This window comes from Megalops cyprinoides, chromosome 8 (assembly GCF_013368585.1).
Source record: "Megalops cyprinoides isolate fMegCyp1 chromosome 8, fMegCyp1.pri, whole genome shotgun sequence".
NCBI classification, from domain to species: Eukaryota; Metazoa; Chordata; class Actinopteri; order Elopiformes; family Megalopidae; genus Megalops; species Megalops cyprinoides.
Window position 1 is genome coordinate 10,697,532 of NC_050590.1, and position 20,353 is coordinate 10,717,884.

At 40.6% G+C, this 20,353-nt stretch overlaps 1 protein-coding gene across 2 annotated transcripts in view; it reads right to left on the reverse strand.

Moving 5' to 3' along the window:
• Window positions 1–20,353, reverse strand: part of LOC118782404 (SH2 domain-containing adapter protein F-like) — a 72,800-nt gene that overhangs the window by 49,132 nt on the left and 3,315 nt on the right. For both annotated transcript variants that reach the window (XM_036535746.1, XM_036535747.1), the window contains exon 2: window positions 7,326–7,455. In XM_036535746.1, coding sequence (XP_036391639.1) covers window positions 7,326–7,455 — 130 coding nt within the window. The remainder of the gene's footprint in view (window positions 1–7,325; window positions 7,456–20,353) is intronic.

Below are 20,353 nucleotides of genomic sequence, written 5' to 3' on the forward strand. Positions count from 1 at the left end.
AACAACTAAGACCTCAACAGTATACCTTACTCAATAGTTTACCTTACTGGTAGATGCTGCTTTCCAACGTAACCTATTGCGATCAAAAACTCAGTTCACTTACTAATTTACTAACACATTCCTGGTCTCTGATGGAAAGGGATACTCTAAACAGGAATAACGACTTGTTCAGAACACCCTGAGACTATGAATGAACTCATTTAACCATGAAGTTATCTGATCTTTCAGGTTCTGTCGTGTCTCAGAAACAAACCTGCTAAAATGACTATTTCGGATGGCCGGGGAGTCATGGAGCAGTCCAGCAGAGGATGAGTGAGTGGGCAGATCAAGACATACTGCCTTGTTTAGTGGCGTGAGACCCTCCTCGGCGAATCAATAAGTCCTCACTCCATTGCCCTGGATGCTGCAAGGGCCCCCGCCTCCCACGCTTCCCTCTCATGGGCTTCACTAAATTACCCAGACCACTGCGACCAGAAGGAATGGGTGACTGAGACAGACTGATAAATCCCCTGACCCTGCAATCGCAATGAACAAAACATCCCAGGCCACACCCAGTCAGAGGGGTGCACTTAAGAGCTTTCTATTTTAATTTCAAATGTAGGTGAGTGACAGTATAATGGAATCTGCATGATAAACCTAACCACTGAATATAGCCACCTGGATGGACTGTAAGGAAGACAGATTGCTGACCTAGTTTTTTTTTTTGGCCACAGTTCAGGATTGTACATCCACAAATGTGATCCACCCAACAGAGTGCTAAAGGGCTGATTAAAGGAATCAATAATAAGTAATGGTCTCTTCAACGGCGTGACAAACACAAAATACACTGAACATAGGATACGGCATATTACGTTTAAGGATTACAAGCTGAAGAAGGATGCGGAAAACAGAAACCTGTCCAGGCTTACAAAACATAGCCTGAAGTGCGTTCCACAAATAAAATGGTTAGAAACCACTTTGCATAATGTGCTTCATTTTAATTCATCTGTAAGTGCAGTAATAAATAAAGCCACAAGTATATGTAACCAGCTTCTGTAAGAATCACGGTCTGACTAATGCACATGCCGCCAATAAGCAAGGCCAGGAAACAATGCACTAATATTTCAAAATGAGTCATTAGCACCATGCCATCATGAGTTGTTTCGATAATTAATCTCAGCAGAAACTGTAAATCAGGTTGGCAAATGAAAACTTAATTTAAGGGAGAACAACAGGAACCACTTAAGGAAATTCTCTAGGCTTTCCACCTTAACACAGAAGCCAATAGAAAGAAATACCGACAGCTGTCACTCATAAAAGCCATCTTTTGTTCACACGGCACTGTAAAACATTGTAATTGGAGGCAGGGGTTAGGACAAAATGCAAAATGGTCAACTAAATGCACTAGTTTGCCTGCAACATGCATTTATGACAACGACTACTGTAGTATTGCTTTTCTATAACAGAATCTCAAAGATTCACAGCTCATGCAACGTCGAGGTAGGTCTGTTAGTTGGTGTGCCAGGCAACTATCTGGATTCCTATCCTTTTGGGGTAGAAATCGGCAAGCAGGGATAGAAATCAAGTCACAGAGCAGAAGGTACCATTGATTCTAGTATAATGAGATTGTGTTTATTTTCTACAACCTGCAACAACTGCCTGTTGTTGTGAAGGCATGCTACTTCAAGGGCGATCTCTTCATTCCCAGACTTATTACATTAACTGAGCTGAAGAATGTGAGCCTGAAGCTGAACGGCTGACACACCCACACTTTCTGACTTAAAGAAACGCAGTCAATGCATACATTTTGGTTCTGTTATTTCCTACCCTGAGGGGACGCATTTTCATGGAACAAGGCGGTATCAAAAATGCAAAGGATTGGTCTGCCAGTTAGTGACAGCCATCCCTACCTGCTCATCTCAGCTCAATGACGTGGGAGGTTTTGTTTAATAGGCCTACGGCCAGTTGTGTTGCTACGAGAGGGAGCATACAGTGGGACAACAGGTAAGAAGACCCAGGGGAAGCCACTTCAGCAACAGATGTGGAACGATAACCTGGACACGGCGGCCCTGAGGCACAATCCAGTCCTGCTCTACTCGTTCCTGACAAGTCAGAACAGAAACAATGTACGCACGTGTAAGCGAGAAACGTGAAGTAACACTTTTAACAACTTTGGTTTCGATTCACACAGCACCCCCCCCTCCTCCTCCTCCTCCTCCTAAGAAAGCCACACCTGCATTATTTTGGCGTGCAGTTCCTGGAGTATTCAAAAAAAAAATGGCCCAGTTAAGAGGTAAAAAGGATTGCCTGAACAGCACTCTATAGGGAAGCCTAACTGATGAAAAACCTTCATATATAAATCAACAAGGTGAAACAACAGCTGTTTGGAGGGGGTGGGTGTGTCTGCATTCCATATGACCAATGGTTTACACACACAAAAAAGCCAGGGGGGGATACAGCATGGCGCAATGACACAGCATGGTACGCTGCAGCATGAGTATAAATCTTTAAGCAAAAGCAGGGACTGATCTCTCACCACCTGCAAGAGCCCTGCTTCCCTCCCTGTGCAGCTGGGGAGGAGATTACCACCAGGGTTGTGTGGGTTAGTAAGTCATGACCCCCATCTCAAGCAGGTTAATTCACCAGCAGTGCAGGCACTCTCAGGAGTGGCCTCCAGGGAAAGTTGGTGGATTGGAGGGATAGAGGTCTTTCATCCTTTCAACACCTGCATAGTATCCACAACACAGTGTCCAGCAATTTTGTGACCATGTACAGATGTGCACAATCGGGTTATTTTAAGATACTTTGTGCTACTGCTTTTAACAGAACAATCTTTTTTATCCCCTAGGGCATTAAAGTATGTACTTACATTCATGACAAGAAAAAAAGAAACATTAATTCTATAGTATACAGAGAGAATCTGGTTTATTATGAATACTATATCAATATGAATGTTATGAAGTAGTTGTAGCACAGGCTAACTAATACCAAAGAAGATGTATCTTACAACTGCCTCGTCAGAATATGGCCTAAAAAGAAATGACATAGCTAGAATGTGCTTACAAGAGTAATATTCTGACAAAATTTTATTGTTGACTTTATAACAACACTTTTCTGAATTGTGAAAGAATGAGGACTTAATGGTGTCACACAAGGCCATAAAATAGTGTCTTTTTGTCTCCTAATCCATTACAGACAGTGTACTAGAAGCCCTACTTTTCATGCACAGACAGGAGCAAGTTTTAAATCTGAGACCTGAGCAGACAGTCAGAAGACAGGGAGATGGTGACAGAAATAGCAGCTTTGATCGGTGAAGAAAAGAACAATCCAGGGGGACAAACTATCTCAGAGAAATCTGAAACTCCACAGCTTTTTTTATTGTGAAGGTGCAGACACTCTGAAAGAGGGTAATAAATCATTACACAAATGAAACTTGATGCACAAATGAAATTCTACTCAGGCTCCAATTAATTGGATCCAGTTTTATATTCCCATAAATGTGGAAAGAAAGAAAAAAAAAAAAACTTTTAAACTTACAAACATAATCAATTATGATTGAGCTACCACAGAAAAATGATCACTGTATTCACACTTGTTATTTATTTGGTGTGACATTCGGATGAATTACTGACACTGACAACAGTACACAAAGCACGGGAGAAATCGGGGGAAAAAAATTCCATACGTGACTTTCATACTAGTCTCTGAAAAGGCTCTGTGATCTCAGGCGGCTGTGAGACACAGCATACAGTGATTGGGCACCATGCTTGAGGCAGTCTTAACTCACACCAATATCCTTTTTGCTAGACATTTGAAAGTAGAAAAAATAAAAATCACTTTTGGATGACAAGAAGCTCTGTGTACTGCCCAACCTCTCTGGCTCCCCTTGGCTAAGGATCGATTCCTAACCTCGGTTCGCTCATAATGCCGTCGGCCATAAAACCATGACTGACTTATTTTCACCTTGACGTGAGAGAGGTGATTATAATTATGCCTCGCTCCAGTGAGTTCTGCTGCAATAGCCAAGTAGGTGGTACTTATCCCTCCTCTCTCCAATTTCAATATGGTTGAAAAGCACATTTTGTCAGGGCAATCATCCAGCATTGCCAAAGCTGTGACAGATCAATACTAAACTCTTTACCAGCTACCACAAATACCTGACACTGTGCAGATTCATCACATTGCCATTATTATTTATGGTTATTCATTATTTCTTTTTCTGTTATTATTATTACTATTATTGTGCTCTTGCCATTATAACTACTTATATATCAACAGAAGGTTAATTTACTTTTATGACCATTGACATTTATGACACCATTGACACAAAAATAGTACCTGTACTTTAACAGGTGTCACAACTCAGTAACCTATCTGAGTTGCAAGAACTCTTGTCCCACTGCTTGGCACTAACTTGATGAAGGTATTCAAGGCCACAGAACACGTTTGCATTATCAAGAAGAAGGTGGATTAAAATAGATCAAATAAATCCTTGATTGAGAGACAGCAGCATGTCAAACACCTAATGAACATTCTACCCCCAAGAAATTATGTAGATAGCCTTTACCTCTTGGTTGAACAGACTAAAACAGATGTTCACGTCTATACCAGGGTCTTCACAGTACCTATGACTATCACAGTACATGTGAAATCTCCAAAGCTGTTATACCAAGGATGTAAAAGGTCAGTCTTAATTGGCAACAAATATGACATTTTGTAATCTAACCACCGCACCTGAATACTTAAATAGATGAACCACTAAAAGCTTTTTACCTTAATTATAGTAAATATTGGTGTGATGTACTGAGGCACTTGCTTTTTCAGCAGAGACCAATCAACTTTCTCCATTTTGACACTGGGGCCAAATTATGATTTTAAATTACTTGATGTTGGTGGGGATTGCAAGATTAATCCCCTAAGAAATGTATTGTGTTTTGGTTGTTTCATCACTTTACAAACGGGTTTTAGTAAATTTGTCCCTTGCTGTGGATTTCTGATCTTCCCCCATGTATGCATCACAAAACCTTCAATAAAACTGTGGAAAGAACTGCACTGAAATCAATTCCTCAGTCTGCATTGCTCCAGAGTTTTCCCCACAAAGTTCAAATGTAATAATTTCAATATGCACTCAGAAAGTCAACCCATGCATCAATTTGTAAGGGATTAATTTGGAGAGTAAAGTGGACTTAATTCAATGGACTGAATAAAGTGGACTAGAATTCAGCTTCACCAAAAAGGATGTAATTGGGTATATTTGCCTGGAACCAGCTCAATGCCCACAGACAACCAGTCATTTGCAACCATAAATTGGCTCTCAAATGGAAATGAAGAACCGCGAGAAAAAGTCAGCATCACAACAACTCGCTCTGACACTACCTGTATTTGAAGTAAGAAAATGATTGATGAATTCTGAATTTTTTTTGGTAGAGTAGCACTACCAACCAAACTATTCTCAGTGGATAGTAAGTTTCATATTTCATATTTCTCACACCTTTGTAAAACTCAAATTACAGCTGTGCAGCCTAGTTCTGCCTTACACACAGGATGTATTCTTTGCTTTGTTTTTGTTTTTCCAAGTTCAGTGTATTTTGGGGAATAAGCAACTATAAATATATACAGCTAAGTAACTAACCAAGATGACCAATTAGGACAGTAATATATAGTTTGAAAAACTGTGTCTGACAACTGTGTATTGGCCACCTTTGCTAATCATATCTATTTTTAGAATAGAGAAAAGGTTTTCTTGGATATCTAAATTGGCCATTGTGCAGAAACATTGGTTGATTTATTTAATGTTATCTGAACAGAGGGAACGGGTCATTTAAGAAGGGTGACCTTCCTTTGTTAGAGGAACACTTAACATTTTACGCTCTGAACCTCACTCTGAGAAAAGCAAGGCCCTTAAAAGATTCAGAGCAGGATACATCTCATGAAATTTTAATATTTAGCACTGTAGATCAGCAGGCAGCATACTGGAAAGAGAGCAAGGGGTCAGAGGTCAAAGCAGTGAAACACTTGAAGAAAAAAAAAAGGGAATGACACAGTGTCCATTAAGATTCTTCTGATTTAGAAGTCTAAAATGGTTCCGTTAGCACACTTGGGGGCTGGGGGCATTGGGGCAGGGAGATGCCTGACACAAAACCAATTTTCATAGCAACTTAAGCCTCAGGGAATTGCTAATGGCTCCTGGTCCAGACACAATCAGCGCTTGTACATCTGAAATTATTCTTGGCAGATGATTACGCACTGTTTGGCTCTAAAACTCTTTTACTCTGGTGGGACATGGGCTTTGTGGGCTCCCAGGTGTTTTTTGCATCACCTATCACTGTGCCAGACAGGAGAATGGGACACTTTGCTTTTCTGACTGTCAGCTTGGGAAAGGAGAGACTGATAATGCACTAATTCTACAAAGAACAGATGGTGGCTGTAAAATAGCATCTTTAGGCTATGTTGGTTCTCTTTGGAGAAGATGCAAAGCAGTAGGTGACAGCAATATAAATGTTGCCAACTACAAAAGACTCACAATATTGCTTTCTTCAGTAGCTTTATCCCAGGGAGAATTCATATTCACCAACTCAATATAACCATACAAAGTAAAATTATGAAGCAGGATGCAATCATCCAATAAAAAGTGGAACAGCAAAGCTAAAACACAAGTATAGGGTTGTGCGGCTACATGCAAGCTTTATTGAAAACAGATCATGTCAACACTTTCAAAAAAAAAAAAAATGAGAATTTAATTAAAACTGAAGTTTGCTTTTTATTGAATTGAATCTGTTGTCTCATACAAAATATTTTGTTAATTTCAAATTCTCATAGAGACTCCTAGGTCTGCCTTGATTTAGGCAAGTGATGAAAGAAGATTAGGAGATTAGCAGATTAAAGGGGCTTTTGCTTCAGTGAAGTTCGACAGAGACTTGGAGCATTGCCATAAAATAAAGCCCTCCATAAGTCTGCCATCAAACTGACATCAATGATATGGGTATGCATAATGGCACTGCCTGGCTGCACACACCGTCTGCATGCACACACCCGGCATCAAATACCCTTTCCAAAATACTAGAAATATGTAGAGCTGGTTTAGTAGCATTTTTGTGTGAACCACCAGCAATTGGTGAGGCAAAGAAAAACAATGTGTTATCAAGGTATGTCACACATAGTCATTTATGGTTGAGAGATCACCTGTCAAGTCACTTCCCAGAGTGAGCAACAAAAAAAAAAAAAAATTATGACACATGTAGTCACCACAGAGAAAAGGACAGTAACTTCTACCTGCACCAAATTTGTTAGCGAGTGACTAATCTTTTTTTTATGCAGCAATGAGTACGCCTATATTCATGCCTTACCTGCCATCATCTTCTGGGCCTCGTAGGGCTCCATGTACCCGTCATTTTCTGTGACTTTCTCCATGGTGGCCTGGGTCCCACCTGCCTGTTTGGCATCAAAGGGGTCAGCATAGTCCTCAAGGATAATGGGCTAAATGAGAGAGAAAGAGAGGAGTGGCGGGGGGTGGGGGGGTTGAGAGAGAAATGAAGGACAGGAGAAGGGGAGAGAGAGGAATATAATAAATCACGCTGCTCTGTTTAATCGGGCAGCAGCAGAGAACAGCTGAGGGAGCTGTATCGCAGCGGCACAACTGAACTAGGGACCCTGAACAGCTGGAGAGAATGACACAAGGTGACACATCATATGCTGGGCCCAGGAGCCTGTGCTGTCCCTCTACTGAAGCGTTGATTCAAAGGCAAAGGACGGAAGAGGGCAGAGGGGGAAGAGGGCAATGCGGGATCACAGGCCATGCCAGGTTCATCTGTCCACCAGTGTAGTCCATTCAATCAAAAGTTTTGCAGAAATATAACGAGTTGGCGTGAAGGGCAAGACCAACTGTGGGCTTCTTAATGGATACAGAATGTTCTTGAAGGGATGAAAACTACGAAAGCCACCAGGGTAACAGAATGCTCAGAGTGGAGGATCTGAGAAGACTGTGCGAAAGCTATCCTACAGCTCTAAATCCAGAATCCACTGGAGACAGGAGTCCTGTGAGTTACATGCTCCCTGGACCCTGATTCTGAAGGAAATCAGAACAGAAATATTACCAGACCTCAGAAGGCATAGCAGAACTGAGAAAAACACAAAAACACACACACACAGACACACACCCACATTCACACTGCTTCCCCTGGGCTCTTTTAGTCGAGAGAGAAAATATACAAAAAAAAAAAAAAAAAATGCAATAAAAACAACTTATAGGAGAAGGGTTTCTTTCCTCATAATGCTCATTTGGCTTCAATTAGCTCATTGATCATGAAGTAGGCAAGCATGGCAATGGAGAGGCCAGGGCCCACTCTTCACTGTGTGCTTCACTCTCAGCTCCCAGCCATTTCCACCATGCCTCTCCCCTCCCACACACAAGCCAACATGCACCACACAGATCTCCAGTAAAATGGGCCTAACAAACAGGACACAGCCAAGGTCCACAGGTTCTCATTTAACAATGTGGGCCGTTTCATATGGGCTAATTTCATTTTGGAAAACTTAATATCATTATTTTATTAAGCATGTCACCACACAGTGTCTGAAAATGTAGTAATATAAATGTTACAGTTTCAATAAGTAGTAAAATCATTTCAGATTACCAAACCCTGCAGAGTGGGCAAAAACATAACCTTAAGGAATGAATAGCAGGAATGATAAGATGATGGGCTTCACAGAGCAATTTAAAATGTGCATCCAACTGACAAAGTTAAATTCAGATTGTTTGTGTGTGTGTGTGTGTGTGTTTTTTTCCCCAACTTTGCCAGCCAATCACAGCCCACAGTTTAGTTCAACATAATTACAGGTTCCTTGTCTGTTCCGCTGCTGTGATTTTAAAGAGGGGAAAAAAATCCAATGCAAACAGTCTTTGGTTTGTTTTCATACCACAAATATAAGTACCTCACACACAACTTTAATTAAATGAAACCATTTTTCTTGCAAGCGTTTGTGTGCCAGATAACAAAATGTAAACTGTCTGGATGAGATACAATGAGACCACAAAAACCATTCCCTCCCCTCTGCATAGAAAATATGACTATTTATTGCTCTGGTTTGTGGTTGGCTTGCTTCTTATTGCACCATCTCGACCACATTGCAGGTATAACCAACCAAATAAGGAATTAAAGACAAATGGCTATTTAGAAAGTAAATGGAACCAAATAGATCTAAACAGTTGCTGAAAGCCATCTGTTTGAATCATATACCACACAGAGGCGTACAATAAAAGATACAGATGTAACCATGTTAATACATATTTCAATCTGAATTTAATTTAACAGCAAGAAAGGAAGATAAAGGGTGCCACAGGTACCTCAGCACCTCTTGAAATGGAAGCTGGAAAAACACATGATCCATGTTACTTCATTTCCATATATTATATTAAATTTAGGTCTTATATTGAGCTACTGTGCGACAGTATGTTGATGTCACAGGCCCCAGGCAAAGGACCTCAACTGCTAAATAAAAGACTATATTGAAGTTGCATGTGTATTTAGTTCACAACTGTTTGTTTTGATCACTTTAGTTGACAATGTTCTGCTGTTAATTAGCAAAATGGGGGAAAAAAAAGAAAGAAATACACAGAATAGTAGTTTACTTTGCCCCATCAGTGTTTGAGATAAGGGGGGAAGTGTGCAGTGAATTCATTAACAAAGGTGTACCTCATTAGCAATACAGAATGAGTTACTCACTCCCTCTAGTTGGGTAATTAACAGACGGCAGTAATAACAGGTTTACACTGAGAGATGGGCCTCTCCAAGGCATAAGCACCATCTGTTGACTGGTACGGGTGGGTGTGTCTGAAAAACAGTCTAGCCACACTCTACTTGAAAGCCAATCTCAACTGCACCATCACAGCACCATACCCCTGAGTTAGAGGGCACCACTGGCTGCTCTCAAGACTGCAAGCTTTTCAAGTATTCTAGCAAATTAGTATTTCAAATTGAATACCAAATGTTTGCTGGCATTAAGAACAATATTGCTAGTATACAGCCCTGATGTGGTGGATTTCAAAATGCTAGGCATGCCAAAGACTTTTCCTGACATTTTTTTCATGTAATAATCGTATTGTAGGTGCTTTTGAAAGCAGGCTCTGTGCAAACTGCTCGTACGTCTGGGTCCCTTATGAAGATCGTTAGCCCCAGAGGCTTTTACAGAACGACCTTTTAGGTCTATTACACTGTCTACTGAAACGCCTGCATATCACCTTGGCACAGAGCTGGAAAAGGATCTCTTCAATTACCTTCACTCTGGAATCATGCTTTGAGTTCAAACTTCACCATGTCTTACACCTGCCAGCGCTGAGATAATCTGCAGTCAAATGGGGAAATGGCTTCAGACTGCTTAAGATGCATTACCAGACCCGGGGAATGAGAACGATTTTGAATCAGTCCGAGTTAAATAAGCGCATTAGCTAAGCAGGACCAGTGTTGCAGCCAAATTTTATTCCATCTTGGTATTTCACTCTTGGAGTGACTGAAGGTGCTATGTCTGTAATTCAGTTGTGCTCCTGACAAAGGAATTGGTGACAAGACAAACAGTATAGCACCAAATGCTATGAATAAGGAGATTTCTATTGCAATAATCCATATTCAATCAATCAGTTTTATTCCATGGAGAAAACAACCAGTTAAATTATAATGAATCAAGCAAATTTCATTTACATTTACATTTATTCACTTGGCAGACACTTTTATCCAAAGTGACTTGCATAGGTTACCGTTTTTTACAATGTTATCCAGTTATACAGCTGGATATTTTACTGGGGCAATTGTGGGTTAAGTACCTTGCTCAAGAGTACAGCAGCAGTGTCCCAGCAGGGACCGAACCGGCAACCTTTTGGTTACAAGTCCTGCTCCTTAACCACTATGCTACACTGCAGCCCCCCCTTTTATAATGGTTCTAGCAAATTCTGCTGCATTCCCCTCACCAAAACCATTCCATCACCCTGCTTGGGCCTTTTTATTGTATGCAAAACAACATGGAATATACAAAACAGACACAGCCATCATGTCTCCACTGTACCCCAAAAACAACATGTATTGGAACCAACTTCTGGGGGCTTACACTTCCCTTATGACTGCTGTTTGTAAGGGCACATAGAAGGAGGGCAGAGAAAGAGCAGGAGAGACAAAACCCCTGGCCTTTTTATTTATACCTCATGTGACAAGGGGATCACAGCCAGAGATAACCTTAGACAAAGGTCTAAGCAGCCCTACTGCATTAAAGCATTCAGAGGACCTTTTTGTGGCTGTGGCCGTTTTGTTCTTTAATTAAAATACCTGCTATCAGAACAAACAGGGGGCATCTTGGAGTCAGGGATAAACAGCGGCAACAGTTAGCAGGCAGAAATTACAGCAGGTTCCTACTAAGACCAGAATCCAGAATGCTGGGAGAAGCTGTGCATCTACACCAACTTAAGAAGGGGGAAAAAAAAACACACAAAAATATTCCAGTAACAATATAACAGACAGAGTGCCCCTTGTTCTGTTTACTCCCCTAAATCAATCTAAAGATTTACAGAGTCAGCTGTCCCTTTGAAAACACACAATACAACACTCACTCCCACACATTAATCTGGAGTAAATGTAGCCGTGTAATATTAACATGCAGTGAACAGCTTGACACCGTATGTTCCCGCAGAGAATTTCACCCACACGGAAGCCATTTCTGAGTGCACAGGGGATGTGCTGCCCCTATCAACTACTTGCAGGCTTCTAACAATGCTGATAATGCTTTTAATTCTTTGCAGTTGAATTCTGATCAAGGATCCCATTTAAAAGCAAGACCTAAACTTGATGTAGTCCACTCCCTGCCTGCAGCTCCAAGTGATGTTTGCTAAACTATGCCACAGTTATTCTGATGGTCGGGAAAGCAAACTGTCCTGAGATCAGCTAGGCTGCAAAAAAGATGCACTAGAGCTGCAGGTGTACATTGTAAACAACCACACAAGCCAAATCAGTCAACACTGTGTAAATTGATCTAAAACACTCATTAGGACGAGTGCCCCCCGATCATATATAGCATAGAATCATCAGCATGATGATTAATAAATGATTCTATCGTAGTATACTTGGCTATTGTTAGATTGCACAAGTTAACTTGCGGTGGGACTTGAATGGTGTTATGCTCACAGTCACTGGTCTGTGAGTGTTGTTAGGCAGGTGTGACACTTGCTCATTAAAATGAATGGATACATTTATGTTCTATTATGGTGGAAGTCGCTCTGGAGAAGACCGTCTGCTAAATGCATGTAATGTAATGTAATGATTCTGGATATGGCCATTACTTCTACAAAAAGTCACCAGCAGTAGAAAGTGGAAAATACATAACACTGAAAGAACTTCTCATGGGCAACGAAAAGCATATTTGTATTCAGGCAAATTAATTTTTGGGGATTTGCTTTTGGCTTTATTAAAGGTTCCTAAATCGTAAAACGGCTAATGATTTTTGAGGCTTAATGTTACAAAACAGTAAAATGTAAAAGACAAATGGCAAGGTGACCTTTGTTTCTTTATTCTGTCTCTATTATTCAATGTGACTAAATTCTGAGCCACACATGGATTCATGTGGTAATTGAATTACCCCTAAATGCATTATGTTTATTTTTGACATTTATTTTATGAAATTATTCATTTCTCCATTTACTCAAGTCATTGCATGCCGAATATAAATGAGCTAAATCAACAAAAGTAATTTCCATGTCTTGAAAAACAGCTAGACAGGGACATCTGTGTTTTTAAAGTTCATTTATTTATTAGTTGCTCCATAAAGAGCCTAGCCACAGAGTGGTTACTCAGATCCCTGAACCCATGTCCATATGGAGCTTGCTCCACACAGCAATCAAAAATCTGAGACATCCAGAAGTGATTAACTCTAACTCCATATCATTAATTCCCTCCCCCCTTCCTCTCTGCCACACACACACACACACACACACACACACACACACACACACACACACACACACACACACACACACACACACACACAAACACACAAACACAGTGCGAGACAGAAAGAGAGGAAAACGAGTAGGATTAAAACTTACTAAATTAAATAAAATATAGTGCTGGGTGAGGTTAACATAAAGGGGGGCAAAGTGACCATGCTGGCAGCCATGCACAGTGAGAGTGGGCATGGCATGGTGAGTCACTGGGACAGGCCATACTCTGCTCTGACTTGTTGTGAGCTGCTGGAGGCAAAGAGGGATCACTTCAGGAATTGGGCCTGATGAACATGCCACTAAAGATGCCATGGACGGGAGAAAGGGAAGGAGGAAGACATAAAAGATTAGGCATGTACCTTTTATGGGATGGATCACAAGTCGGGACACAACTGCAACCTCAAAAAATGTTAATGTGCAATATTTTCGAGTCAAGGTCTCTTTCTGTGCTGGTCTGTGACAAAATAGGCAGTGTTATTAAAGTTATGCTACAGTTTGGAGCAGTTCAGAGTTTATTAAATGTCAGGATATAAACAGGTCCTCTCAGTTTTCCCCCAAAAAAAAGCCACATTGAAGTGATGTTTTAAATGAGGTGCCATAACATTATATGTATGCAAAACAATGTGATTATTCCAAATATGCAGTTAAAACTGTCCCTTTTTTCACATTCTCTCTCTCTCAGTCCCCTGTGTTTCACAAAGTGGGACTGAAGGCTTCTTCTCTTCTCTGAAGGCAATACCACATGGATTGGCCCAGTATGAAACCCAACGGAGAGACACTACATTTTTTCCCCTCCTTCAATGCTTCAAGTAACAAGACCCTCCCCAACCCTCATTCCCAGGATTTAGGATTACAAAACACAAAAAACACAAACAATGCTGCAAAACCTATGGCGGATGGCCTCATGGGATAATCATGACTAGTGCAACACAGAATAGCTCTGCTCTGATCATCTCACCAGCATCATATTCAATTCCAGGTCTACGTGGTTTTTAATTGTCCCTCGTCCTCTCAAGGCATGACCCTTTCATCCTCAGCCTCACAGGAATTCAACCTGCTGGAATGGATCTAATTCCCTTTAAACTTACATCTCATTTGAAATTCATTCCTTTCTGATGAGTGAACTCAACCTCTCCTCTGTCCTGATGGCTGTCACTTTCAGTGCTGCCTGGATGCATGCATGTGATACATTTGCACCCACCCCCTGGGAACGGCTCACGGTGATCCAGGCAGTGACTTAAAGTGCCCTGCCCGAGACCTCGATTTGAGTGTTTCTTTTACCAGATTAAAGCGCTTTTAATATACAAAAAAATACTCAAGATTAAGCACTTGAGGATACGCTTGAAAAAATCCAATTTCCTTTCCTGCACTCTTACACCTTTACAGATTCATGAGTCTCTGAATTTGAGAATAAGAGAGTACCATTTAAAACAGACCTTTATGGATGAATGGGTCAGGACACACACACAGACAAGCTTGTGCATGCACAGACACACACACACACACACACACACACACACACACACACACACACACACACACACAGACAAATAATATCACCATACCAACCCCGATTCTTCTAATCTGACATCTAAATCCAGGCATCTGTGAGAAGAGGGCTTGATAATGAGAATATAAAAACAACTGGAACTTACAGAGTGAAGCATTATAATAGTACAGTACAGAGTTCTGTAGTGTGCTATTACAGTTCAGCTGCGGGATTTGAAGAGATGGGACAAAAAAACAAACATCCCAGGACACAAACAAACCACAAGGAATCGTCTGAGGAGTGAATAATATGACTCAAGTCAGGATCAGTGTGGCCTCAGTTAGCCTCTGTGCGGTGAGAGTGCAGTTCAGCCCTGACTTCTCAGACCCATAGAGTGACTCTGACAATGGAATATACTGGGTGGAGTCCTATATCAAACAACTATCTTTACAGGGCTTCATACATAGCCCTATAAAGATCTCTTCCACCGACTGACCACTTATGTATAAAGAGTATGATTCAACTGAATATGTCAGGAGACACTCAGCCAGATGGCCACAAGCTAAATAAGGTTTCTACACAACATTTTGAATGTAAATATAAATATACATATATTTATCCCTCTCTGACACTCCCAGAATTTCGAATGGCGAGTGGAGTGAAAAGGGAATGTCACAAAATTGTAAACACTTCCTGCCAGGAAGGGAGCACTTCCTTAATCCCGAAATGGCCCACTTGGCCTCTCTATTCCATGAAACAAAAGCAGAGGCTGCCTGGCCCTTATGTCCTTAAGTCAGTTCACTCCTTTCAGAAAAGGACTGAAACAGAAAGTCAGTGCTGGAAAAAACACATCAGAGGATTCATGAAACTGAAAATATCAGCACACTGAATACTGTTTTGTCAGGCCATCATCAAACAACCAGAAAGTACAAAAAGACGTATAATATTCTATGAATTAAATACAATCCAGTATTTGACAATCCCAAAACAAGTTTTAAGTCTTCCAAAAAAAAAATAATAATAATAATAATAATAATAATCAGCCAGTATACCGGTTATGCTAATGTGTTCAGTAAATTATTTAATGGTACCTACCTTGAAAGTGCTGTGTCTGATAATGACGGCAATTATAAGGAGACAATAATCCTAGTGCATATTTTAAAATAATTTTTCAATGCATGCTGTGCATATTAAAAAAAATCTACACGTCAAAGAATACATTTGAGCATCCTCTGAGTTTTTACTTATGAATTAATTTTTTCTTGGGTAAACAGTAGCCAGCATAAAATGTTGAGGAAAGCTGAGGATGGCATAAAAAGGCAAAGATAATTATACCCACTTCAACAAACAACTTTTCAAACATTAGTTAAAATTTATGTTCTGGTCTGAGAAGTGCCACATTCAGGAAAATATCCTTCAACTTCTGAGAAAAAAAAAAAAAAAATCAAAGAGGGTCAGGTCAGAACTTAATTTCACAAGGAACGATGCAAACATGAACCCATGTGATGAGGAAGAAAGTCCACATGCCCTCCTGTGCTGTAAACACCTCCTTCCTGCACAGCTGAGAAAGAGAGAGAGAGACAGAGAGAGAGAGAGAGAGAGAGAGAGAGCTGGAGGAATGCAGGACCCTCCCGTCAGCCAGCCTCAGAAGAGGGTCAAGAGGCAGGAGTGGACGCAGTCACAGCATTGGCACACCGGAGGGGGCAGCCGGCCCGCTGCTAAAGCTCTACGGTAATTGACATCGATAACAAAGTGGCTCCACTGGCAAGGGCACAGATCAGAGGTTTGCGAACCGTATCAGACAGACTGCAAAAACTTCTACTTTGACCTTGTAGAATAAAGGAGAGAAAATATTGACTCCAATGCACTGTGTCCACATTGCCAAAGGTGCACTTCAGGCTATTTAAACCACCCAGAGAAGTAATAACAACACTCAGAAATGCAAGGGTTGTCAAGGAATAAGGTTGTATATTATGCGAACAAATTGGGATTTCGTGTACTTTGACAGAAAACCAGCAGGGCAGCTAAAAATATCAATCCTTCTAGCTGCCTCAACATACATGCCCTAGATGGCACAGAACCTTAGGGCTTATTTTGTTTCCTTTTAATCTGTCTGTAATGATCTGGTTTCCCAGTCATAGCGCCTGCTTGCAAGCAGCACTTTAGTTTGTCATTAAAGAAAACAGTGCCATGTGTCTACAGCTTCCTTCAAGCCACTGACCAGCAGAGCTTTCATACAGGCAGCCAGTGAGTTGCTGGTGTTCGAGAGACAGCACACCATGTTGTGCATCAAAAAAATGAGCAGATCAAGGACTTTGTACAGTTCAAAAACCAAAATCCATTTAACCTTTAAATGTCTATAGTGACAGAGAAAACAGAAATAGTGAACTTAAAACAATTCAAAGTCAAAGCAGCTATCAAAATCATTACAACATTACCCAATCCACACTCACAAGCTGACCTACAGCCAACCCTTTTTAATGTCTTAAACCAGTTCATGAGGAGGTCCTCAAGAGAAAGAACAGTTTACTATAGAATTCCCTTTTGATAGGTGAACTTCAAACAGCCCCAAATCAAATGCATTTAGTCAGGAAAGGAAACAATCTCTCTGTGGAACTGCTATAGAAAAAAAAAATTCTCACAGATCACTTCACTGATGATGCTGTCAGGTGTCAGACCACAAACAGTGAAAGATGACTTTTGTATTTTACTGGTCTCTTACTTGTAATGTAATGCTAGGGTTGTATGGTTTAGTTTGGTTTTCCTGATCAGTGGTGGGACACTTCTAATGATACTCAACAGCAGCTACAAAAACTCACTCAAATATATATCCCAAGCATGTGTTCTTTACTGAGGATACCGCAATGCCAAACAACATCTGGCCATGTGGTGGTAAATTAAGAGGGCACTTCCTATTGAAATGTAGCATAAGTGGTTATTAAACCTTTATTTAATTGGATGCTAACAGAGGGATAGGATGCAATTGCTCCAAGGCTGATTTGAACAAAATACCCAAAAATTATAGTGATTCCACTGTTGGAAGCTAAGAAACCCAGCTGACATTTCGATACTGCCATCCTTTCAGTTCACAGTAGGACAGTGTTCTTGGCTATGCGCAAAGCCCGTGTAAAAGTACACTAAACGCCTTCCTCCCCGAAGATAGTCATGATTTCTCAGACTTACACCTTCAAAGAGAAAAGGTGTGATTATGGACAACTGCACCGTGCAACAGCTCAGACAAACACCACAAGTATTCTAAAAAGCACATTCACGGCTCTTGTGACAGATTTTACAATGCAGTGAAACCGGGATGCTGCAGTCCCATGAATAAAACCCTGATTTGTTCAGATCACTAAAACCAAACTATATCAAACTAGGAAGAAAAAAAAAACTGAGCAAGTCTTGATTTTTACTTTGAGAGGATGTCAAAAGAAAATTGCATGGCTAATTAAATAAAACCATTGACAGAGCATGTATGAAAAATGTATGAAAAAAGTATGAAAAATGGAATTGAACTGAATGATGGTAGGAATGCAATTGAAACAGCTGGACTGGGACAGGCAGGTAACAGAACAAGGTCAAGCAAGAGAGAAAATACAATGCTAAACTTTGATGTCAGCCTTGTGACAACGCAGTACCATGATGTACAATTATTTCTCTAAAACCTGTTTCATTTTCACCCTGCTAATAATTTAATGAAGGAAACTGTATAACATAATTACATCATTATTACAACTGTTCAACCACAGATCTGTGCTTACTGCACCATGGAAAAGCATTGCCAAAAACATGTCAAAGATACAAAGGGAGCAAAGTGTGGAAATGCACAAACTGCTATGCATGTAACAGAAAAAGCATGTTTGCTCATTACCTAACAGTGAGAAAGGACATACAACCAGCCTTTATCCAGTTAAGGCATATTCTGGAGTCCTTACCATGCAGAACCTAAATCAAAGATGCCTAATCTGGTACAACGTGACAGCACCATGGAAAAACAATCTGCCATCAGAGCTGTAACCCATGACATAACTGAATGCTAGCATCTGGCCAGACCCAGATGACTGCCTGAACTGTCTGCAGTCCACAGTTGAGGTAATTCCAGAGAAGAAAAGAGCCTGTATCACGCCCATTTACCCCTGGTTTTTTCCTTGCGATCCACCACGGAGAGCACTTCTCTCTCTCTTCTGTGTTTGCCTCCTCAGTTTTTGGGGGCAGCAGTGACAGAAGTATTGTAGTTATGCAGCTCCCCAGCCCTGCCCAGCATTTGCTTGTAAGTAGGCCAGCACTAGGAACAGTAACAGGTTTAGCTGACACAGGTCAGCATAACCAAATAAGAAAAATCCAACCTGGCTTCCTCAAAGGTTTGGGATTATTCCAGATCTACTTTTAAAAAGGGATAAATGTCTAAACTGAGAAACCACAGTCAAACCAAACAACGACACAATGTCTCATTTACAGAAACAGTCTCATTAGTTTTTGTGCATGTCCTCCACATAAAATCTTTCCATGAACTTTAAGCTCCTTTTTTGAAAAAAAAAAAAAAAAAAAGTTCAATAATTCATTCATTTTATCAGTATTATCTTCTTAACTGCAGGTAAAAGCACCAAAACACTATCAAATTATGCTTGGCAGGAGCAGGGATTTTTACAGTCACGCAATTACAAGCCATTAAAACAAGCATGCAGCATTCTTCTGAGGATGTGACTGCTCCAACAATCGTTCCATTGCGGTTGTGAATCTATCCTTTTCATGTCTCTTCATGCCCTCTCGTTCATGCGTCCTTGAGAAATTTCTGACAGAATGGTGAAGGAGCAGGGAGATGGAGGTTTAATTACCCATACAGCAAGCAAATCATCTACGACTCATTGTACTGTGAACATCTGGTTATTATAAACAAAGAAATAATTTTTCAAGACCCAACGCGCATGCTTTCACCCACAAGGATGTTTTTTTTGTTCTGTGTTATTTCACTACTCTCATTATTTAATATGCAAAATAAAAATGAAAAAAAACCCTCAGGTAGACTTGCTGTTTTCAAATCACTGTACAAGGAATCCCCTCGTAAGAATAGCCACAGGGCTATCTCCCTACAGAAACCATTTCAACAGGCAGAGTGTAATGAACTTTCAAAGCAACATCAGGCACTGCTTGGACATGACAGCAGAGGCTTTGGGGAAGTGGTTACATAATTGGCATCCACTGCTGAAGTAATTAAAACATCAATTTGGCTCACGGAGAAACAGGAGAGCTATATAAAAAAAAATGTGGAGAGTTGTATGGCAGCTTTCTTTCCCTGGTAGCTAGTCCAAATGGGCTAGTGAATTGTAAAGGCAGAGGCTCTGTTTGATTTCCCATTAAATAAGATTCTTTTTGGCAATGGCAGCAGAATGTTTGACTGTTTGAAATGCGATCCATGCTGAAAGCAACCACCCTGACTGTTTCTGAATTGGATATGAATTGAAAATGATAATATTCCTTCCAGTCTGTTGACACATCTATCTCATCAAAATCAAAATATTTGCGTATATTATAATAGCATTATCATATTTCTGAAACTCTCTTAAAAAAAAAAGATCTCAGAAGAGAGATAAATATTGAATGAGATGTAGCATCTACACAGTGCGGCGCAATTCCTCCCCAAGCTCCACAGCATCAGTATCATCCTTTCCCTGCATTTTATCAGGAATCCCCTGAGCTAAACCAATGACAATCTCCATTTCTTGGAAAAAAGGGCACACCAGCAGAGTGGCTGGAGCTCTCGCAAGATAATCAAAGAGGAAACTAAAACAAAACATGCCAGGACCCTTCAACACACTGGGCAGCAAGTCTAAGATGGTGTTACCAAGTTACTGGGTGAATCAACAGAATCCTCAGTTGGAGGAATCTGTTGATAGAGCACACAGAGTGAG